At 41.0% G+C, this 24,971-nt stretch overlaps 1 protein-coding gene across 1 annotated transcript in view; it reads left to right on the top strand.

The window, feature by feature from the left end:
• The first annotated feature begins 9,498 nt into the window (after positions 1–9,498).
• Positions 9,499–24,971, top strand: part of LOC140242104 (retinol dehydrogenase 8-like) — a 26,728-nt gene continuing 11,255 nt past the window's right edge. Inside the window, exon 1 of the mRNA XM_072321864.1 lies at positions 9,499–9,763. Coding sequence (XP_072177965.1) covers positions 9,499–9,763 — 265 coding nt within the window. The remainder of the gene's footprint in view (positions 9,764–24,971) is intronic.

The raw sequence follows: 24,971 nt of genomic DNA, 5'->3' as shown, positions 1-24,971 counted from the left end.
ATTTTTACTTGACCTTTGATCCTTGACCTCATCTCTGGATAATCTTTATTTGGTAGTACGTGTATACTCTAAGTTTCACGAAAATACCTTCAGGCATTAGATAAGGGAAAAATTTTTAGCATTTGACCTTGACCTTTTGACCTTTGACCTTGAGCAGGTGCACCCAAAAGTTGATAGGCACAACTCTTATACATGCCAAGTTTTATGAGGATACCTCAAACCTCCGGTGACACTTCGTAGCGGAGGCATACAAAAGATAATATATACAAACATTATACAACGGAAGATAATACATTTTTAGATGAAACTCTCAGGGCGAAAATGAAATAACGGGATACTGACATATTACATTTATGATAATACCATGCGTCATTATTATTATGTGTACTTGATAAAGACAGCAATGATATCGATTTTGTTGCCTTCGCTACATGTTTTTCAAAGACGGTGTGGTGGTCAAGAATATTAGAGACAGAAATGTCCGGGATAACAATTTCAGAGATTATGTCAGAGATAAAAATGTCGGAAGTAAAAACTTCAGAGGTAAAAATGTCAAAGGTAAAAATGTCAGGGGTAAGAAATAGCATTTTACCGGCCATGCAAAATGCATGGAGAGATCTACGCTACTTCCAAGTTTGCTGTAGAAGGATTCTTTGAGTCATTCGCTCTCGTAGCGAGAGCCTACAATATTTGGTGAGTGGAAACAAAATAAATGATAGAATCTTGACATTGAATTTCGGAACTCTTCTTTTCCCAAACATTAATCAAATTCAATACCAATACTAATAAATAGAATCAGCAGCTTTCAAACACTCCTAAAAGTCTCCAACTGTGATAGTTGTCACCTTAGGCGTTAATCCCGGAACTTCCATCGACTATATCTATTTAATATAGGAAAAAACTATCTTGTTTTGACAACAGGCCGTGTGTGATCGAACCAGGGGGTGTACAAACACCTCTCTTGGACGGAATCATTCAAAGTCTCCAGAAAGTGGGGACAGGTGAATCCGGTAGCGAGATCGACCAAGCAAAGGCGGCCAAAAACGCGGAAGTACTCGGGGGTGAAGGCGTCACAGTACCAATGGAAGACGTAGTGGCGACGTTCATGAAGATCGCGATCCAACAGCTGAGCAGTACATATAGCTGTGATGAAGACTTCGGACTGATCACCTTGATCTGTACAAGTACGAATGTTCGCTGGTTTGTTCTTGTTGTTGTTGTTTTGTGGGCGTTTTTTTTTTTTTTTCGTTTTTGCTGCGTAAACCATAAAGAAATAAGGAACGAATTGGGTACAAAGACAAAAACATATTTCGTCACATTTTTTTTTTTTTTTTTTTTTTTTTGGTCTGATTGCCCAATTTCCATTGGTTATGAAACCTGATAGACGCTTGTTTATAATTTTTCATACACATTACTTCACTGGGTGATTTTAACAAACGAGCAGTTTTGAAATTCAAATTCTTGTCCTTTGTTGATAACTTACGTGTCCTTTGTAATAACGCTTAAAAACTTATTCTTCCGTATTTTGGAATTGCCACCAAAAAAAAGTAGTAAGTTGTATGAAGTATTTTGAGCTAGTATAAGTAAAAATGCAGATTGGCAACATATACACTAATATGTGTAGAAGGAACTTTCATAAAATCGAATGATGTAATAATATGTTCATTTTTACATTCAAGTTCATAATGTAATAGGCAAAGGTCACAACGAGCATATGATTAGGAAGAGAAAGGTAATATATCCATTAACGGAAATGAATTAGGAGTGCATCACTGAAGCACGAAGGTCTGAATATTATGCAAACTGCTTTCGTAGGGGCGATACGTGGCTTAATGGCTAAGACTCCTGACTCCCAATCGGAGGACCCGAGTTCGATTCCCGCCCAGTGCTTTGCGTCCTTGGACAAGATATTTTTATCCACCATGTCCCTCTCGACCCAGGTGTATAAATGGGTACCTGGTAACGCTAGGGTAATAATAATGGCAGGGCCCACTGTTAGCAGTGGCAACACTGAAGAGTCTATACCGTAGATAAATAAGACATCATTATCATTATTATCATTATTATCATTATTATTATTATTATCATTTTTATTATTATTGTTGTTGTTGTTCTTATTAATAATAATATTATCAATATTATTGATGTTATTATTATCATTATCATCATTACTCGTTTTCTCTGCTTTTCCCTAAATCGTTAAAAACTAAGGCTATGCGTGATATCTCGTCCCTGTCATGCCTGTTTCTCCAGGAAGTAATATTATCCTAACTACAGCTCAAAGAGTATAGAAGTCTCAAAGCGCTCTTCTTTGAGGGGGCGGGGAGATGCGGGTCTTTGTTATTTTGTTTTAAGTTATTAGATTCTGTATCGTTATTCACTTTAATTGTGTAGGCCTACGCCTTTACCTAGTTATGGTATTTCATTATCAAACTTATTTAACATATTTTTGCTTATGATTATCGTCATTGATTGATTTGTACTTTCAAACAGAAGCATATCTACATATTGGTTCTTTTCATTATGATTACACATTAAAGGGATTATGACATACAGGTAATTGTCATTTAATACACGGAGTACAAAGTCATGTGTGTGTATATCAAGATGTGCGTGCCTTTTAATGGTGTGCGCTGTAGAGCCTTTGGTGAAATTTGTTAGTGTGTGTCAAGTGGGGGGGGGGTGTTTATCGGGTGCACGTCACAAGACCGACACCCACGAGTCATACAGCTCACAAGTTATACAGCTCACAAGTCATACAGCCCACGAGTCATACAGCTCACAAGTCATACAGCCCACCAGTTATACAGCCCACGAGTTCGACACTGAGTAAATAAAGCCCACGAGTTTGACATCAAGTAAAATAAGCCCAGGAGTTATTCGGCTCACGAGACCGACACTACGCACAAATTAAAGGCTCACGAGACCGACAGTAAGCAAACAAAGCCCACGAGACCGACACTACACTTAAAAGGTCCACGAGACCGACGCTACGCATACAAGGCTCACGAGACCGACATTACGCAAAAGAGGTTCACCAGACCGACACTAAGCAAAGAAAGCCCACGAGACCGACAGGATGAACAGCGCCACATATAGACCAATAAATTGTATAGGGTGTCCTGATAATAGCATAGAAAGAGAGATGGGAAAGAAGAGTTGCTATCTCCGGCAGGGTGTTACCCAATCAGTTCCCCCCCCCCCCCCGAAATGATCAGGATCTTTAATTGGATTTGCATGGGTGTGTGTTTGTGAAAAAAAAAAAATGAACAAAGTACAGTAAAAGTGTGTAACAGACCTTTCTATAATAAACCTGCGAGGGTGTTGATTTAGTATCAATTAAAAATAAAAAAATAACGTAATTGTCTATTAAGGTAGCGTTAGGGATTCGGAAAAAACCACATGCATCCATGAAAACAGCTGTTGTATTTCACGATAAAATGTACTGTTCGGAGGAGAATAACACAAGCCACAAAATTGAGGTGAATCCCTGCGACATAAAACGTTTTAATCAGTAGAATTACATCATAGTTACAGAGAAAATTTCAAATAGATCTTACTGTAAAACGTCAAAGCAGGAGGATAGAATATCTAAAATAGAATAAGTTACTAGTGAATCGGGAAAGAGAAGAGGCAAAATTTATGTCTTGTCCACTTTTTAGCTAAAAACTGGGAAAGCCTATTAAAAATAGCACGATGGCATTATCAATGCTCTAAAATCAATTCATACATCGTTATAGTCCTCTGTTAAATTCATTTGTGTTTTTGTCTCTTTGGGGGGGGGGATGAAGAATACTAATTCTTCTATTTTTTTTTTTTTTTGGGGGGTGGGGGGAGCGGGGGCATGAAGAATACAATTCAAGTTTTCTACTTGATAACAATGTCGCTCCCTGACACACTTGCCCCCCTCCCCCTCCCCCCTCCCCAGAAGTATGTAGAAATACATATTTGATGACCTTCATAATTATGTAGATGGTCACCATCTTTCAGTTGATAGCGTTACGAAATTACACCCGCCAGTATGTTATTTTTCCGTTCATGGAACACCCTGTACAGGTGATTGACATGTAGATGGCGCTGTTTATCCTGTCGGTCTCGTGGGCCTTCTTTGCCTACTGTCGGTCTCGTGGGCTTTCTTTGCTTGGTGTCGGTCTCGTGAGCCTTTTTAGCTTAATGTCGGTCTCGTGGGCCTTTTTTGCCTACTGTCGGTCTCGTGGGCTTTCTTTGCTTAGTGTCGGTCTCATGAGCCTTTATTGCTTAGTGTCGGTATCGTAGGCTATGTTTGCTTAATGTATCGGTCTCATGAGCCTTTTGTGCGTAGTGTCGAACTCATGGGCTGTATGACTCCTGAGCCGTATAACTCGTGGGCTGTATGACTCATGGACCTATTATTGATGTCGGTCTCGTGGACCGTATGACTCGTGGGTGTCGGTCTCGTGGGATGCCACGAGACCGACACCCACGAGTCATACAGCCCACAAGTTATACAGCTCACAAGTCATACAGCCCACGAGTCATACAGCTCACAATCATACAGCCCACCAGTTATACAGCTCACAAGTCATACGGCCCACGAGTCATACAGCTCACAAGTCATACAGCCCACCAGTTATACAGCCCACAAGTTCGACACTGAGTAATTAAAGCCCACGAGTTCGACATCAAGTAAAATAAGCCCAGGAGTTATACGGCTCACGAGACCGACACTATGCACAAAAGGCTCATGAGACCGACAGTAAGCAAACAAAGCCCACGAGACCGACACTACACTTAAAAGGTCCACGAGACCGACGCTACGCATACAAGGCTCACGAGACCGACATTACGCAAAAGAGGTTCACGAGACCGACATTAAGCAAAGAAGGCCCACGAGACCGACAGGATGAACAGCGCCACCTATCGACCAATAAATTGTATAGGGTGTCCTGATACCTGTAATAGCATAGGAAGATATGAGAGATGGAAAAGAAGAGTTGCCATCTCCGGCAGGGTGTTAGCCCATCAGTTGCCCCTCCCCCCACCCCCCCCCCCCCCCGAAATGATCAGGATCTTTAATTGTGTTTGCGTGGGTATGTGTTTGTGAAAAAAAAAATGAACAAAGTACAGTAAAATTGTGTAACAGATCTTTCTACAATAAACTTGCGAGGGTGTTGACTTAGTATTAATTAAAAATAAAAAATGACGTAATCGTCTATTAAGGTAGCGTTAGGGATTCGGAAAAAACCAGATGCATCCATGAAAACAGTTATTGTATTTCACAATAAAATGTACTGTTCGGAAGAGAATAACACAAGCCACAAAATTGAGGTGAATCCCTGCGACATACATCATAGTTACAGAGAAAATTACAAATAGATCTTACTGCAAAACGTCAAAGCAGGAGGGTAGAATAAAGTGAAACCCCGTTATAACGAGTTCGGTTATAACGAGGAACCGCTTATAACGAGGTGACGGCGTGGGTCCCGTTTTCCTTCGCGTGTAAACCTATGGCGGAACTAATCGGTTATAACGAGTTCGGTTATAACGAGATTCCGGTTATAACGAGGACAATGTCGGTACATCATGATAAAGAAAAACATAAGCAATTTGATCGGATATAACGAGGTTCCATTTGACGTGCCGCTTTCAAACACGCGACAAACGAAACATTGAAAACCAAATTCACGTTTGCCGTTTTGCAGAGTACCGTTCCGTCCGTGTTTTCTTCTAAACCACGCAATACAACACAGAAATACCTTCCGATGGTCCTATCATACTAAGTTATTGAATAAAATCATTCGATTTCCTTTTTCGCGAGATACGCGTCCGGTGGCAGTAGCGTAAACTAGTTGAACAACGCTTGTTATCTACTTTCAATTGCGTCGGTGTTCAGAAAAGAAAAAAAAAACGCATTTAACAGTTTAAATAGCTCTGGGTTTGTTCATTATCGATAACTCTAGTAACACTGCAATTCACTATGAAGATTTTTCTTTCTTTCAGAATGGTCTATGAGGTACAGATTTGTGTAAAAAGGATCACTACCTTCAAAATTCAATCCTGTCGCGTATTTTTCAAGAACGGATGTACAAAACGCGAAGAGATATTCGGAAGAAAATAAAGAACGCATTTCAAATCCCTTCAGGCGCAACGATCATTATCATATTGTATAAGACTACGGCCATGACGGCCGAAATGACTCATGAAATCATCGCATTCCCGCTGGGCACCAACAGGTACAGATTTGTGTAAAAAGTATCACAACCTTTCAATTCAATTCAATATTTTTCAAGAATGGATGTACAAAACGCGAAGAGATTCTCGAAAGAAAGTAAAAAGTGTTCGGGCGCAACGATCATACTACCTATAGGTTTACAGCCGATATGATTCATGAAATCATCGCATTCCTGCTGGGCACCAACTGGTACAGATTTGCGTAAAAAGGATCACAACCTTCCACATTTAATCCTGGCCCACATTTTTCAAGAACGGATGTACAAAACGCGAAGAGATTTTCGGAAGAAAACAAAGAACGCACATTTTTTAATCCCTTCGGGCGCAACGATCATACAGCCAAAATGATTCATTAAATCATCGCATTCCCGCTGGGCACCAACAGGTACAGCTTTGCGTAGAAAGGATCAATTCCAAATTCAATCCCGCCGCATATTTTTCAAGAACGGAAGTACAAAACGCGAAAAGATTTTCGAAAGAAAATAAAGAATGCATTTTTGATCCCTTTGGGCGCAACGATCATACATTGTATATCATTACAGCCGAAATGATTCATGAAATCATCGCATTCCCGTTGGGGACCAACAGCGTAAAATACGTCGCAAGTTACGGTAAACAACGTATTTGTGCTTCTACTCTTTTTGCGCTTGAAAAAACTTAACAAGCGCATTTTATACAATCTGATTTTTTGTTCATTGTCATTTTACACTGCATTTCACAAACGAAAAAAAAAAAACATCATTCTTTCAGAATGGTTCAATACAAGAGGAAGAGATAGGTGTAGAAAGAATCATGAATGTGATCCTGCCGAGTAGGCCTACTTCTCAAGAACGTATGAACAACTATCATGCGATGAGACATTTGGAAGAAAAATAAAGAATTAACGCATTTCAACCCCTACTTTGTTCGTCATTTTTTTTAATCAATTCACAAATAATTTCCCTTAAATTCTCTTAATAACAATCCATAATTGTGTAATAACAACGCAAAGGACGTTCATAAGTTTGATTGATGGGATATGACGTCATGCTTATGTTTTTCTTTGTTTTTGATGCGTACGGTTATAACGAGGTACCGGTTATAATGAGGTAATATCGCCGGTCCCACGGACCTCGTTATAACGGGGTTTCACTGTATCTAAAATAGAATAAGTAACTAGTGAATCGGGAAAGAGAAGAGGTAAAATTTATATCTTGTCCATTTTCTAACTAAAAACTGGTAAAGCCTATTAGAAATAGCACGATGGCATTATCAATGCTCTAAATTAATCCATACATCGTTATTGTCCTCTTTTAAATTCATTTGTGTGGGGTTTTTTTTTTGTCTCTTTTTTTTTTTGGGGGGGGGGAGCGGGGGCATGAAGAATACAATTCAATTTGTCTACTTGATAACAATGTCGCTCCCTGACACACTTGCCCCCCCCCCCCCCAAAAAAAAGTATCGAATACATATTTGATGACCTTCATAATTATGTAGATGGTCACCATCTTTCAATTGATAGCGTTACGAAATTACACCCGCCAATATGTTATTTTTCCGTTCATAGAACACCCTGTACAGGTGATTGACATGTAGATGGCGCTGTTTATCCCGTCGGTCTCGTGGGCCTTCTTTGCTTACTGTTGGTCTCGTGGGCTTTCTTTGCTTATTGTCGGTCTCGTGAGCCTTTTTAGCTTATTGTCGGTCTCGTGGGCCTTTTTTGCCTACTGTCGGTCTCGTGGGCTTTCTTTGCTTAGTGTCGGTCTCCTGAGCCTTTATTGCTTAGTGTCGGTCTCGTGGGCTATGTTTGCTTAGTGTCGGTCTCATGAGCCTTTTGTGCGTAGTTTCGAACTCATGGGCTGTATGACTCCTGAGCCGTATAACTCGTGGGCTATATGACTCATGGACCTATTATTGATGTCGGTCTTGTGGACCGTATGACTCGTGGGTGTCGGTCTCGTGGGATGCCCCCTTTCCTTTCCCCACGAGGAAGCTGTTGCAGTTTTGAAATTACAGGTCGACGCTCTTGTGCACACTTTGTTGGAATATTGGATCATTTTTTATGAGAAAAAAGTGAGAGGAATAAAAAAAAAATCAGGGAAAATGCGAATGGCTAAATTGAGTATATATCTGATTTTGTTCTATGTGTGCATCTTTAAATCCATGGAGTTGCGTGGCGCATTACACGTGTGGGTCTAGCTACCCTGAAATACTCGTACTAAACACAGGGCCTGTGAATTAGGGGTGGCAGCTATCATGATAATGCAGTATGTATTTTTATACTACGATAACAATACATGTGATATTAGCAAACACAAAAAATAAACAATTTACAATCTAAATTCTGTGTGGTTTTCTCATTTACTGGCTACATTACTTGAAAATACATAATATTCAAATATAAAGAAAGTGGGATTTCTATATTCCTACAGGATTGAGGGAACTGCAATCCTTGTTCTTACCAAAATGACAGATATTTTTCAGAGACGGCAATATCCATACGATGCGTGATAAACACATTCTAATTAGAGTCAGAGAGTATCAGTCATTGTCGCCTACTTACAACAGTTGGTTGTGCTTTCTCACAGAAATCAAAGTTTTCCGTGGTGCTTCTGCACCCTTCAAAAAGGTCAGGGGTGCTGTACAGCACCCTCGACACCCCCTCCGAGCGGCCTGCTCTTTAAGAGCTGCCGGTGAACATGATAGCAACTTTGACTTTGCTCCACTTGATACCAAAGGCCGTGTTTACTCCAATCATACCGTCCATGTTTGCGCGCGTTCATTGTGTTTTTGTGACACTGCAATATTGCAGTTGCAAAAAAAAAAAAATGCACTGGGTGCTACTGGTGCTATTATAACTGATTTATTCTTTTATTCTGCGTGAACACTACATCAGTATACGCTTTAGGTAAGTGTAGCAGCCTCAACTTAAGGGTTTCAGGTAAATGCTATTAAGAGCTTCTACACCGGGGTTGCGGGTTAGTGTATAATGTAAAACGTGTAGAATTCGATCCAATAGATTGAAATAGGAGCTCACGTTTACACCCGGAGAATGTAGGCACCATATTACGTCTAGTCTGAAACTGTCTGCTTTACCAATAAGAAGCTACTACGTATTCGCATGCCTCAGTAGGACCTACAAAGAAATGTCCAACTGAAAATCGAAGTATTTTCCATGTTATATTATAGTTGATAGATAAGTTTGGGTTTTGAGTTTGATTTTGCTGTTTGTTTGTCGTTTTCTTACCACTCTTTTATGAAAGAAATACTCTGATTGATAGACCAGCAGGTTTCGTCAAGGCAGCTAAGATGTCCAAACAAATAGCACTCCTGACGGGTGGATCGTCTGGGATAGGACTGGCCGTGGCGGAGAGGCTTGCCAAGGATTCTGAGAAGAGATTCCTCGTCATCGCGACTGTCATTTCCATGAGCGAGAAAGGTGATCTGGTGAACGCTCTCGGTGACGCTCTCAACTCGACGGCTTTCATTGAAGAACTCGATATCACCAACGACGACAGCATCGCTTCCGCTGTTGAAAGCGTGATCGCTAAACATGGTCGTATCGATATTCTGAGTGAGTACACAGTACGTACGATAGATATAAATAAATACATGAATATGTGACTGTGCATCACATTATACCTACAAAAAGTCGCACGCCGGACTTAAAGTAGATGAAACCGGTCAACCTAGATAATCTGTAGTTTTTTTCCGAAAGAGCAATTCTTCTTCTGCGCTTGTTTTTGGATTCATCATCAGACAATTCAGAATTGCGTGATGATCGCATGCATCCAAAGCGGTGCGTGAAACTCGGAGTAGCATTAAAGCACCAATAAACCTTTTAGTCATCTTCTTCTGTAAACGTTATCATTACATTGTCATGCTCTGCCATCCGGACATCGAACATTCTATACGAGGATAGCCTTTCTAAAGTGAGTGTATATTATATATATATATATATGTAGCAGGACCAAAATTAATCCATCTATTACTCCTTTTTCCCCAACTTAGAAAGGTTATCGGGCTTCTATATTTGAAGTGTGAATGTCCCCATGTTTTATAGTGCACCCAAATTACATAGGCTAGAGGTTATTATGATGGATGCAGCAAAAGTTATAGTGTGTGAACAGGCTTAGCTGATTTTATCCGGCCCTGACAAGGAGTCACCTGTCCTAGCCAACCCATGCTTACAGTAGACCCATACGCCCGGTATGTTGTTTTCAGGTTGTTCCCCTTCCTTGAGCGGTAGGGTAGTCCCTTGTTGTTGCTTCACGTGTTGGGGAATGGACTTATTTACGGCTATTAAGTTCCGGACGTGGACAATGCTGAGCTGTTAGAGTCAATGCATATTGAAAGACGGTTTTGTGCAAGCTTTATTCTTCTTTATAAAACAATGGGAATACAAAGAAAATGTTGTGTAAGCTCAATTTTTGAAGAGTCAGGACTTTTTGGACAAAGGATGCGTGACATGACATGTCCATCATGATAAATTGACCAATGGAGATTTAATATTCAAATTTAGCACTCTAGGACCATTCCCCCAAAAGAATATTTAGGAGAAGGGAACCAGTAATAAGTCAGGATTAGTTAGTTCATTTGCATATACCCAGTTAAGGCGGAGTAATTATGACTGCATAATGAAGTATAAATCCCCCATGTTTTCCCCTTCCGACTCACTCTCGGCTACCATTCCCACTCTCGGCATCCCTCATCCCCCTCTCGGCCGCCCCATCTCCTGTCCTCTACACCTACTTCATCGCCAGTAGTATGTACTAACCCCTTAGCGAGAAATACTTCAAAGTTTTGGACTCCAACTGAAATAAAGTAAGCCCTGCGAAAGCAGAAAGTTTTGGAACTGATCTTCGCCGATTGAGTCACCAATATTTAGGAGAAAGGGACTTTTCCCGCCGATCGAGTCACCAATAAAATAGAGGGAACTTTTCACGTCTCGCCGAGCCGAGGAAACGGGACTTGAATTTGCACAAGTGCAATTCTAAATGTACGTCACCGTCCTGCAAGTAATGAGTTCCAGAAATTAATTTGATCCCGATTTGTTCCCGATTTGTTCCCGATGTGTTCCTGAATTGTTCCTGAGTTGTTCCTGAATTGTTCCTGAGTTGTTCCTGAAATGTTCCTGTCCTGAATGCCCCGGAGGAGCCAGAATCGCGAATCGACCCAACTGAATTAAGTGCAACCAAGTTCAAGACTGCAGCGCATCTCGCAAAGTATTTCATTTATTTCTTTCCACGTGGACTTTCGCGTTGCATGTGAGTACTCAATCCACCCCTTTTAACCCATTTCAATTGTACTAATTGCCCTCCCATTCCCTATCCTGCCCTTCCCCTTTATAATAATTACCAGTGCTGACAAATTGTAATTTCTCTACATGTACAACTAGTCAATTATTGACACAAGTAATTTGCTATGTATGAGTGTTGAACATGAGAATTCAAATGTGATTGTTGGACATGTTTTAACGTTTTGGTTATATTCCATTGTTTGGAATATAATAAATAAAGTGACACATACCTCATAAAGCAAGTTTCCAAGTCCTTTATTTTGCTATCTAAATAATTCTTCCTTTAATTTGGTGGTTCATGTAAACTTTCTAACCCCGGAGAGTGGTGATGTATTAACGGACCCATTGCCCATCCCGGGACGCGATTTCCTCCTCTCCTTAGGGAAGGATAATCGGCGTTGTGTTAGACGGAACTCACGACCTTCGCGTTATCAGCACGATGCTCTGATTACCCTTTTATTTAGAATTTTGGTTATAGTCAATTGAACATTAAGAGAAAAAAAGAAGAACCTTTAAAAGGCAGGTTTGGAGTTTCCCTGCATACACGAGAACTTGGAAACTTTGGTACTTGTATAGGATTACTTTTCCCCTCTTTTGATTTGTTTGAATTGTTTTTGATATTTGAACATTTTAATTTTTGTGTGATTGATTTTATTCATTATTTTTGTTTAAAGATTTTGCGTTTGATGGTCATTATCTATGAGTTGATTATGATCTCAGTCATCTTCATATTACATTTGCATTGGTCATCGAATTAGTATAGGCCTACTTGGGTCTAAATTTGATCTCACTGTGCGTGAAGGTGATGCCCAGTTTATTTCAGTATGATTACATATTCGTGTGCGATGTTTTTTTTTTTCTGAAGGCTAAGTAGGTATATTTTCCAAATTTGTCGATGAATTTGTCGATTTAATTCATGCACTGGAAAAAGATGACAGCAGAGTGTGTTGATGAGTGCTAATGAGTTGAATTCATAACTGCAGTTCTGTTTGTTTTGCTTTGCTATCTTTTTTTTGTATGCTTTATTGCGTCCTCTACTCAAGATCTACATAGATTTTGTGTAAATTTAGTTGTTTGCTGTCCTCAGCCCATTGTCTTTTTTTTTTTCCTTCGTTTGCCATCAATTTTTCGGCCCGTACAGCCGTAATTCATTTTATTGAAATGGCAACTTTGCAGGGGGACCGCATAGTTTTGGTACGTAAAATAGATTCGGGTCACTGTGACCGAGGAGACACTGAAGGGATTTTTAGCGCAAGGAGGGGATGTCACACACATTAAATTTGGGGTGGACTCGCTAACGGGAGAGCGAACAGGGAATGCGCACTGTGCTTTCGCAGATCACAAACAAGCAGCAAAGGCTATAAATGATTTAAATGGCAAAGAACTGGGCGGGCATAGAGTGGATGTGCTAGAAGTCCCAAAAGCACACCTGATTTTAAAAACTGAAGTAGACCCGGCGCCCTCCCCTGTAGTTACAACACAAACAATGATCCAGAATCCCATAAAATTATCAATGTTTTCGGGGGACCCCAAAGCAAAGGGAGGAGAAGTAGCTTTCGAAGTTTGGCGGCATGAAGTACAATGTCTGCAAAGGGAGGAGGGGTGCAGCCCACACACCCTGGGTAGGCTTGTCCGCCGATCCCTGCGGGGTGAAGCAGGGCAACTAGTACTAAATATGGGAGTGGATGCCACCGTGGATGATGTAGTTAATAAGTTAGAGGGATTCTATGGTACAGTGGAGTCGGGGGCGGTGTTGCTCCAACAACTATACTCAGAAAAGCAAAAGGTAGATGAGACGATCACAACATATAGTGCCCGCTTACAGCTCTCCATCGATCGCGCTGAACAGCGAAACGGCATTTCGCCATCAGCAAAGGATGAGACCCTGCGCGTAGTTTTTTGGAAAGGATTGTCGAACGAAACCCTAAAACAGTCGATAAGACACAAATATGAGTCTGTCCAGAACTTCGATGAACTTGTGCGCATAGCCAGACAGGTTGAACAGGAGTCCGAGGATTTCCACAAATTTCACTCCCCGTCCCCGCGCCCCCGCCCCAGTCGTGTAGGCATGCACGCCTCCCAGGTCGAACGGCCTAAATCAGCCCTAGAGAAAGAGGTGAAGGAGCTACGCGAAAAGCTCCAGGAGATAGCCATCATGAATAAGGGACCCTCTAACTTCAGATCCTCTGGGCCCAATTCACGTAATCCCCGTCCCGGCCCTTGTTACAATTGTGGACAATTTGGACATTATGCTCGGGAATGTCGGGAACCCCGAGCAAGACCCCCTCCCCCTCCCTCTCAATCCTTTGCGCCACCCATGGGTCTCATGTCTCACCCACCCCCACTTCCACCCCACCCCAATAGTTTCCCATTAAACGGGATGGGGCCTCTGCCGCGGGGCGGGCAGTAGGCCTATCGAACCGGCAGAAGTCAGTGACCCAGGGCCCCCCTCAAAAGACAATCGGAATGATAGGAACAGCTAATGAGACTACAGCTATTGTTGATGGGTATAATTGTAAATGTTTGGTGGATACGGGATCTCAAATCACAACCCTGTCGAAATCATTCTATGACAAACATTTATCTCATGCCCCACTTTGTAGCATTGATGATCTACTTAGAGTTGAAGGAGCAAATGGGCAACCGGTCCCATATCTAGGTTATGTAGACCTATCCCTCTCTCTCCCAGGGTCCCTACCTGAGGATAATGAACTTGATGTACCAATTTTGATTGTGCCGAACACTCCATACAACCAACAGGTACCGTTGTGTGTTGGGACAAATGTCATCCAAATTTGTATAAATAGAGGAGTGTCAATGTGTGGACAGGATTTTGTGAAGGAAAATCATGCTGACCCAGTTTGGCAGTTGGTATACATGAGTATGCAGGTGCATGTAGGGGTCAATTTGGGAGGAAGGATAGGGACCGTCAGAAATTCAGCCAGGCGTGCAGTTAAAATACCCCCCAAACAAGCTGTTGTTTTGGAAGGAGAAGTTCCCCTCCCCTACTCTGGTAGAGTCTATGACGTCACAGTAGAACCCCGGGCTCAGTCTAGACTACCAGCTGGTTTGGTCATAGGTCAAAATGTCATCACCATCGATGAAGAGAGAAGGAAAACAAATAGAGTACCTGTGCTGGTCCAAAATCCAACTGATAGTCCTATTTGGGTTTATCGCCAAACGGTTTTGGGTGAGTTGTACTTGTGTGAAGTTCAGGGTCAAGTTCAGAATCATTCCCAACAGCTAATTGAAACAAAGAAGGAATATAATGTAGATGAAATTGTAGAAGGGCTTGACTTTTCCGATTCCCCCGCTTCTGATAGTGAAGTTAATAAAGTTAAACAGATGGTAGGGAAGTATTCTCATGCTTTCAGTCAGTCTGATACAGATTTAGGACACAGTAAGATAATCGAACATTCCATTCCCCTGACAGACCCACAGCCTTTTCGGGAGCGCTATCGGAGGGTACCCCCGTCACTCTATGCTGAATTGCGCGAACACCTCGAATCGATGCACCAGGCAGGCGTTATTAGAGAGTCATTTTCGCCCTATGCAAGCCCAGTTGTTTTGGTACGAAAGAAAGATGGGTCGTTGCGTTTTTGCATTGATTTTCGAAAATTGAACCAGAAAACCGTCCGTGACTCGTACGCCTTGCCCAGAATAGACGAAACCTTGCAAATGATGCAGGGCGCCACGTGGTTCAGTTCGCTAGACCTGAAGTCGGGGTACTGGCAGTTAGAGATTAATGAGGCAGACAAACACAAAACTGCGTTCGTGCTCCCCCCTCCCCTAGGTCTCTGGGAATGCAATAGAATGCCATTCGGGTTATGTAATGCCCCGAGCACCTTCCAGCGCGCGATGGAGCGATGCCTTGGCGAGTTGAACCATTCGTGCTGTGTGGTCTACCTAGACGACATTATCGTATTCGGTCGGACTGTCGAAGAGCACATCGCAAATCTGGAGAAGGTTATTCAGCGACTAGACATGCATGGCTTTAAGCTAAAGGCAACAAAGTGCAAACTTTTGCAGACAAGTGTCAAATACTTAGGTCATGTTTTGTCGGCAGAAGGGATTGCAACTGACCCGGAAAAGACAGAGACAATCAGAAACTGGCCCACCCCACAAAATGTCAAGGAATTAAGGGCTTTCCTTGGATTGGCTAGTTATTACAGGAAGTTCATTCCAAATCTGGCCAAGATAGCCAGCCCTTTAAATGCGCTGCTCGGTGGACCCCGGAAGAAAAAGGGAAAAGGTAAACACAAGACCCCATCCCCTGCTGCCCCTCCCCCATGGGTCTGGGCTAAGAAACAAAATGATGCTTTCCGGGAGATAAAAGAAAAGCTAGTGAGCCCCCCTGTCCTCCAATACGCCGACTTTTCGAAGCCCTTTATACTCCATACGGATGCGAGTACGACCGGTCTTGGGGCTGCATTATATCAACTTGACGAGGAAGGTAGGGAGCGAGTAATAGCGTACGCAAGCCGATCTGTAAGCAGAAGTGAACAAAACTGCCCCGCCCACAAATTGGAATTTTTAGCTCTGAAATGGGCTGTGACCGAAAAGTTCCATGATTTCCTGTACGGCAATAAAACGCACGTTTTCACCGATAACAACCCATTAACATACGTGCTCACGACAGCCAAACTCGATGCCACGGGGCATAGATGGTTAGCGGCCCTTGCAAATTATGACCTGAAATTGACATATCGATCTGGCAAAACGAATGTTGACGCTGATATTCTCTCTCGCCGTCCGCCGACAGAGCATGCGCAGTCCGAGCCCCGTAGGTCCAACGGGGAAGCCCCCGTCTGCGAAGACACAGTTCATGCGGTGGTAGATTACGCATTGCATGTTAATGTTGATGAAAGCCCGTACGCAGAGTTAGTCGAAAACAGTGATGATGAAAGGGAAGGCGCGTGTACCCCCGACGTATCCAGAGTCACATTCCCGAATGAACCCCCAGACTGGCCAAAAGAACAGAGAAATGACCCGGTTATTAGTAAGGTGATAACATACGTTGAAAGTGGAGTCCTGCCCCCTGTAGGTCAAAGGAAAAGGGAGGAAACTGAAGTTCAAATGTTGTTGAGGGAATGGGATAGGTTAGCCATGAGGGATGGTATCCTTTACCGAAGAAGGGTTGTGAATGACAAGCAAGTGTGGCAACTTGTCCTTCCTAGGAAGTATCGCCAATTAGTCCTAGAGTCTCTACATGATGAAACAGGCCATCTCGGAATAGAGCGGACAACTGAGTTGGTCCGGGATCGATTTTATTGGCCTTTTCTGAGTCGGGACGTCAAAAGTCATGTCAGCATTTGTGGACGCTGTGTACGCAGGAAGGGTACTCTGAACACACATAACACTGCCCCCCTAGTTAATATCAAGTCTACCAGACCCCTGGAATTAGTATGCATGGACTATCTGACGTTAGAGGAGTCAAAGGGAGGATATAGCAATATTCTCGTCATTACTGACCATTTTACCCGATATGCTGTAGCTGTTCCTACACGAAATCAAACTGCGAGCACCACTGCCAAAGCTTTGTTCGATAACTTTTTGGTTCGTTATGGTTTTCCGGAACGTCTGCACTCAGACCAAGGGAGAAATTTTGAGTCTGGTGTGATTCGGCAGCTGTGCAAACTAGTGGGTACACAAAAATCTAGGACCTCCCCATACCATCCCCAGGGTAATGGAAGTTGTGAGAGGATGAATAGGACCCTGTTGAGCATGCTCGGAACACTTTCAGAAGAAAAGAAAAGCGATTGGAAATCCCATGTTGCCCCTCTCATACATGCGTACAATTGCACGAAACACGACACTACCGGGTTTTCCCCTTTCTACCTCATGTACGGTAGGCATCCCCGCCTCCCCATTGATATGTACTTAGGGCTCAATGCTGGAGATGATGACGCATCACACGATAATGCGCCAGGATATGTCTCGGGTCTGCGAGACAGACTATCATATGCATACAAACTCGTAGTCTAGCTTCTGGACTCTTTTTACTCGTAGCCGTGATTGTACGCGACAAGCCGTATGAGGGCGTGACAACCGAGGATTGCGATACGCCGAGAACTGCGATACCCGAGAAAAAAAGAGTCCAGTAAAATACTTTCGCCGGATCGAGCAGGGTCAAGAGTTCACGCTAGAGTGGTCATGAATATTCATGACTCGCAGTCAACCAGACAGTTTTACTAGTTAATGAGAATACCAGCTGATCGCACTCCCGCTGGTAGTGTGTGGTAGTGCTGCCCACCTCCACTACACTACAGCATTGTCTACCAAAATAGGGGGTTTTGTTCTGAAGTTGAGCCCACTAACTTGTACTTCGATCGACAGCGCATACTGCATTATGTAGGCCTACGTGCTTTCTTTATGCATGATGAGAGACAAGCTGCCCATTCCATGATTTCATGAAGTCATCATATATATAAAAGTCTTTACATAAAATCAAGGAAATTCCAAAGATTCTCATAATTATGTAGCTATATTATGTATACAAGAGAAGTAAAGTCTGTGTGTCTTATGAGAGAGAAGTCTTTTCATGAAACGTAGCCTCCATCCAAATAGGGGAGCTGTATACCACGATTTTACAGTACGATGAAAAATGTTTCATTGGACATTATAGGCTTATTGCAGATTACAGACTTTATTTTAGATTGATTCCTCCGAGAATAACAGAATGACATCCGTAAAAGGGTCAATCCCACTATATCCGCTAAAATAGGTGATCTTCATATACATGACTTTTGATCAATATTCCAATAGATTTAAGGGATCCCGTGTCACAGAAGTCATATTTTTGGTAAAGCAACTCTAGCAAAGATATTAAAAACCAGACCCCCCCCAAAAAAAAAAAAAAATAATAATAATAATAATATTATTATTATTATCATCATTCACAAAATATCGAATGTAGGAACCAGATTCAAATAGTCGATCGTGCCAAAATAGATTTCTGTCTTTGAAAGCCTGATTGCAGATAGGAATAAAAAAATTGTCATGGTCAACAAAGGCAAGTGAAATTCATTGGATTGCGCCTGCGGGTAGGATAACGAAGAGGTTCGTGTTTTTGTTATTTTTTCTTTTTTTATATAGATCGAGTCAAATACAGACGGATTTCACTGACGAATTCCATAAGGTATTTTAAGATTCAACGAAACATACGTGATACCCTGCTATGAAATTTCTCCTCAAGGATTATGAGAGCCTTAAATAGCTCAACTGCAAGGAACTACTCCCATATCTCACTATAGAACACATTAAAGTAACTTTATTATCTCATTTCCATGGAAAAGCGCAGGTGGGAAACGTATACGTTACGAAAACTCACTCCCTGGCCAACATAACTCGCAGGATTCATCCAATTATAAACTTATACAAACGCTCTGAGGGAATTTATTCATAGTAACAACTTTCATAGTCAAAACTACTTCATCTAAACGTAAAAGCAACATTATTCCTTGCGTCCTTTTACCAAAACACTTGTGGCTTAAGATTATGCTGATAGTGCTATATTCGTGAGGAATATGGTGCTGGTTAAAAGCTATGTCTGTTATTCCGAAGGTTCATTTATTCGAAAATAAACTATTGCTCACTATTTTTTTTTTCTGATAATGAAATAACGTTCATTAGCCGAAACTTAAAAGAAGGGTTTGTAATTATGTACTTGTAAATAACACACTTAACCATCACAACAATACCCGCTGTTATGTTCACACGGCATGTGCTGATACGTGGCGATAACAATATGTGAATTCTTTTAATTTTATTAACTGAATGGATTTTGAAGTAACAGGAGGGTTACACACATCTATTTTCCCTGAAAAGGTGTTAGTGCTAACCTATAGCAGTAAAGCAAAACAAAGCAAAAGGAAACAAACTTGTAATGGTATACATTAAGCCGTGTTGATCGAAGGATGATAATACAACATGACATTGTAATGATGAGAAGGAGAATGCTTCACAGACGCAGGTAGCTATACACAGTGACTCAAATTGTCTTATGACTTTGAAAGCGAACACTTCTTTTTAATGGGTGCTCACCAATGTGCATGCAGGACGGAATACAGGTCATTCTCATTGATACACACACAAAAAAAGGGGGGCAAAATTGAATAAGATACGACTAGCAAATTACCTCCCGCAAAACCATACTGTTGAAAAGACATGCATTTTACTTCTCTTTTTTAATGGGAGTGGACTTTCTCTTGTCTGTATGGTTGAAGATCACCTATTGGAAAGCAACTTACCCGGAAGTAAATAGTTTAGCAAATATTTACACATCACAGATGATATAACTTTCGAACCCAGCTATTAGTAAAATTGCATTTATATGCATTGAACATCTGTATAAAAATTGATGATGCGCAGTGTGGGGCACGACATATTGCAATTTGTCTTAACGGTAACGTACTATTTTGTTTCATTGGAAATACCAGATATTTCTCCTTCAATCATGCTGTTAATGAACATCTTTGATTATCGTCCAACAATGAAGGATCAAAAATCTAGGGCAGCTAGATAAACTTTATAGGAGTCCATACCATGTTGTTATCATGTAATATATATTGTTCTGAGGAGTGAACCCCGGAGACTGTGGTATCATAAATTTTAAATGAATAAGTAATGAATTTATTTTGCACTACGATATATTCATTAGCAAGTGTCTGATTTATATGCCCTTCAGCATGGTGTTGTGGAGTTTACCTGTTATATCAAGGAGGCTCTCTCGCCTTCTCGATGATTATAGTTTACCTCCTGATTGTTACATGGCATCATCATTATAATGCAAGGTGAATATCAGAATTGTATGATATCCGCTGCCCTCCGGGATTGGTAAATGCTGATTCTGGAGTCAGAAATTTCTTATTTCTGGTTACAGTTTGTTTTTCTGAAGGTTCATTTTCAGGGTTTATTATTACGATGGTTCGGTAATCCAAAACGAAATAAGGTTCGTTTAAAATACTAAAGGATTGGTCTTCCGAATGTTCGTTTGTATAGCCCCTAAAAGAAAAATAAAGAAAAAAAAAGTTTGCAATACCGAAGGTTCGTTAATTTAAAACGATATTGGTTAGTAATTCCGAATGTTTGTTAAAAGTATGCAATTTTTCCATTTGTGGATTTACGAACATTGTTTCATTTGTTTGTTTGTTTGTTTGATGTTTGCTTGTTTTGTTTTGTTTTGTTTTGTTTTGTTTTGTTTTGTTTTGTTTTGGGGGGGAGCTATCAAACCTTCAAAATAATAAAGTTTCTCTTATTTTCAGATTAACGAACCTTCGGGAAAACAATGCCTATTCAATTTTTGGATACATAGCGTGTATAAGGTTTGCCACGTAAATTCTCCATCAAACATGTGATATCTTTATCTTCCTTTGGTAAATTAGGTCTGAAGAAAATACCAGCTTATTTTTTTTTTTAATCAAAACTGATAAAATACTATTCCTTGTGAAGCTCAACGCGGTAAACCTTTGTATGCTCGCGTAATCAAAGCGTGTTTTGTATTCTAACCTGTTATATTTCATAACACATAAAGCTTTGATGGCTATTCATCGATGAAATCACTTATTACTAGTAATTTCATCGTCAGAGCCACACTCAGAAAGATTTGTGGATGTTTTTATTTGAAATTGCGTGGTATTTAGGCCCTATGCTGATAGTATTGTGGTTGTGTTGTGAATTATTGTTCTCCAGACATACTCATAGAAATCCAATTGTAAACCTACTTTACGTTTATACTTGGCTATAAAAAAAAAGGGATTCCAGAAGTTCAAGGCTTCATCTTGTGAGCATGGCCCACAAGTACAACATACAGTCGACTGCAGTCGTAGTATACCCAGTCAATTTGCATATAATATCAATTTGATATTTAGAATCAGTGCCTCGATTTTCAAAGTGTTTATGGATTCACTCGGACACAGTGCAGCCGACTGAAATACCTCTCTCTTACAAAATCCTGTTGCACAAACAAGATCGCAAAATCAAGAACATTTCTACTTATGATACGAGCAGTCATGGCTACTGTTTGGCCCTATTTTTTGTACAAAGTTGAAAAAAAAAAACATTAGAGAGAAATCGCTAGATATAAACGATCGTAGATCGCCATTCGTTTTTAGCTCCATGGCCAAACTAAACACTTATACTGGGTAATGTACATAATTATGCAATGCATGCATGCAGTACTCCATCCGCCCATGGTGAGACCATGGAGCTACAAGTAGCTCCATGGTGAGACCAAGGACAGATCTGCAGGGTGTTGGGAGAAAGGTACTGAACTGTGTAATAACCTGGAACAGTCGATGACTAGTCTAATCCAATTTCAGCAGTAAATTCAGCATTATGTGTTCGTATTAGGCCTACTATGAAGAAAAAGGTACTGTATCTTTTCTGCAGAAGAATTGAATACTCTGAAACCAATTTGTGACCTATATGGATCTACATGTCATTAATATAGATCACATACGAAACCAGATAGATGCAAATTCCATTTACTGAGACTGGCTGAACAGACTACTACCATACTCGGTGGGCGGGACCTGTCAGAGCGAATGATTTATCGCGTTCGGTCAAAATCCGATCGGAACTGAAACTTTCTTCCCGGACCCTTTTTCGTTGGGCTCGCAGTCTCTCGATTATCGCAATCAGAAAATTTGCGCCCTCTCTTGGTTTATCGCACCAAGGAAAAGGGGACGGAGCCCAGACTAACAAACTCGCAGCAGAGCGCAGCGATAAAGCCGGTGTTCGGAATAAGGTCACATATGATAAGCGTGCACGTGAAAACAAAATCGAGAAAGGTGACCGTGTGCTGATTAGAAATGTAGGGGTCATAGGTAAACAGAAACTTGGCGACAAATGGGGTAAGGTTCCTTATGTAGTTATAGAGCAGCCGAATGCCGATATACCTGTATATAAGGTCCGCCCAGAAGTAGGCACAGGGAAAACTCGAGTTTTGCATCGTAATCTCTTATTCCCGGGTAACTTTCTTTCGAGAGAGACGCGCCCCAATAATCAGCGCCCCTCCCCCAAGAGAAGGATTCCCCCGGTAAATGAGAACAACGAAAATCAAACCTATGATCCCGTCGATGATGACGTAGAGGAAAATGAGGTAACGGCCTGGAATATTCCAGCAGTAGGAATAGAAGAGGGTGCATCCTCGGGTGTAGACACCGTGGATTTTGAGACCCCTCTAGAAGAGGAAACACATGAGGTTTCTGCTATTCCCGATACCCCTGGGATTCCCGAAGTTACCCAGGTACCAGACTCTCCAGGGCAAGGTGTGCAAGAGACCGCCTCTCTTGAAAAGGAGGATCGTCAACCCAGACGGTCGAAAAGGTGTCCGCATCCCCCTAGTAGGTTGGCGTACTATCATAGCCAGGTAATTCAACCAGTTGTTGAGAATGAGGCAGGTTGTCTTGTTTTGATTGGCTTGGTAATTTTGATGTTTGTGAAAATTGTGTTTCTGGTGTTCTCACTGACTGAGGTATTTGTGAGTGTTGGATTGGTGCTGTCGGTACTTTTGCTGTCATCGTTTCCTAGCATAAAGGAACAGTTAGTTAACATTAAACGCGCACGCAAAACACCAATTTGTTCAAAGTTCAGGATGCAAGACAAAGGGATTGTTAGGAAAATGGAGACTCAGGAAGGTAGAAAAGAAAACTACCAATTGGTTTGATGTACTCCAATGAATGCAATCAATTTTGTTGTCGTCACGCACACTGGATCAAATTTAGATTTATTTGATATAGGCCGGCCAGTAAGTTAGCTTTAGTGTTTTGAGCTTTAATTGATTTTACCGGCTGAGGCTAGGTAAAGTAACATTTATGGTTTGGCTCGTAAAACATTGATTTAGTTGTGAAGATGTGAATAATAGTATTTGCACTAGTGATGGTTACAACGTATCACATTTAATTTGTTTCTTTTTGTACACAAGGCCGTAATAATTGTGATGAAATAAGAGAAAAGGGACGCTCAAGGGTTGTCCTGCTTACATGATAAACCTTATTAGGATTTATCCGAGCAAACAGTTGATATGCTCTCAAGAAAACAGTAATGATATATAGGAGCTGTTTGGTGTAATGTGAAATTATTGGCCAATAGGTCGTTATGTTAGTTCATTGATTCATCTCGTTAATATTTGTTTCCTTAGTATGTCAACGATGAGACTTCATTGGATGATATATGTTTTGATTTTTGTTTGAAACGGTTATTAACCTAAAATATTTGATGAGCATGTGGGTAGTGCACACGAGAGAGGTACGTCTAATTTGTACTTTCACCTATTTTTATAGCTGGTTGTTTTTACTCGCTGGCATTTTGTTAGTGTAAATATTGTAAATAGATTCTCTCTTTTTTTTATGTTGCTGACAAGTCTCACTTAAAGATTATGCATTTAATTGGTAATACAGTCTTATAACCGAGACTATGACTTAGCTCCACAGGGCTTTGGACGCTATGTTAAACGCTGAGTCTCGTTAAGAGAAATATATATAGTCTGATTATTTTTGTTTTGTTAGTATCCTAACTATGTGTAGGATAATTGATGTCAGTTCAATTCAGAAATAATTGAAATAATCTTTATTTTGATGTTAGGTTTATAATTTGTTTAACTGATTTTTTTAACAAGTTTTGGGTTTAATGATAAAAGCTCAGGGTATAATTTTATTTCATAAATCAGGATATCTGATATTTTATCATTGTAAAATTTTCGACACGCAAGATATCTATTGATCAAATTCGAGTTTATTACTAAACTAGTTTTTACATCTGGTGTCTGGTTGAGGCATGGGTAAAGGTAGCAGAAAGTGATGTGGCATATATCCTCGTAATTGCCGACGTGCGAGTGGTTATGATACGTACGATGTTTTATATAATATATTATTCCATGTTTTGAGTTTTGTGTTCAGCCTATTCATAGAGGTAATGGCATTTGCTATCTATTATTGGAAGTCAATACTGTGTGTGTAGTAATATGTATGGACATGTCTTGCGTTTACGCATAATGTAAATAGAGTTGGTTAGTAGGTACTGTATGTGTCACTTGGTAAATGTAATGATTTATGAAGAATGTTATTTTTAAAGCGAATGTCGAGGACGACATTTTTCCTGGCAGGGGGGAAGATGTAGCAGGACCAAAATTAATCCATCTATTACTCCTTTTTCCCCAACTTAGAAAGGTTATCGGGCTTCTATATTTGAAGTGTGAATGTCCCCATGTTTTATAGTGCACCCAAATTACATAGGCTAGAGGTTATTATGATGGATGCAGCAAAAGTTATAGTGTGTGAACAGGCTTAGCTGATTTTATCCGGCCCTGACAAGGAGTCACCTGTCCTAGCCAACCCATGCTTACAGTAGACCCATACGCCCGGTATGTTGTTTTCAGGTTGTTCCCCTTCCTTGAGCGGTAGGGTAGTCCCTTGTTGTTGCTTCACGTGTTGGGGAATGGACTTATTTACGGCTATTAAGTTCCGGACGTGGACAATGCTGA

Source organism: Diadema setosum, chromosome 18 (genome assembly GCF_964275005.1).
Source record: "Diadema setosum chromosome 18, eeDiaSeto1, whole genome shotgun sequence".
NCBI classification, from domain to species: Eukaryota; Metazoa; Echinodermata; class Echinoidea; order Diadematoida; family Diadematidae; genus Diadema; species Diadema setosum.
Note: the sequence above shows the minus strand (reverse complement) of the source record. Positions and strands in the feature narration are given on the sequence as shown.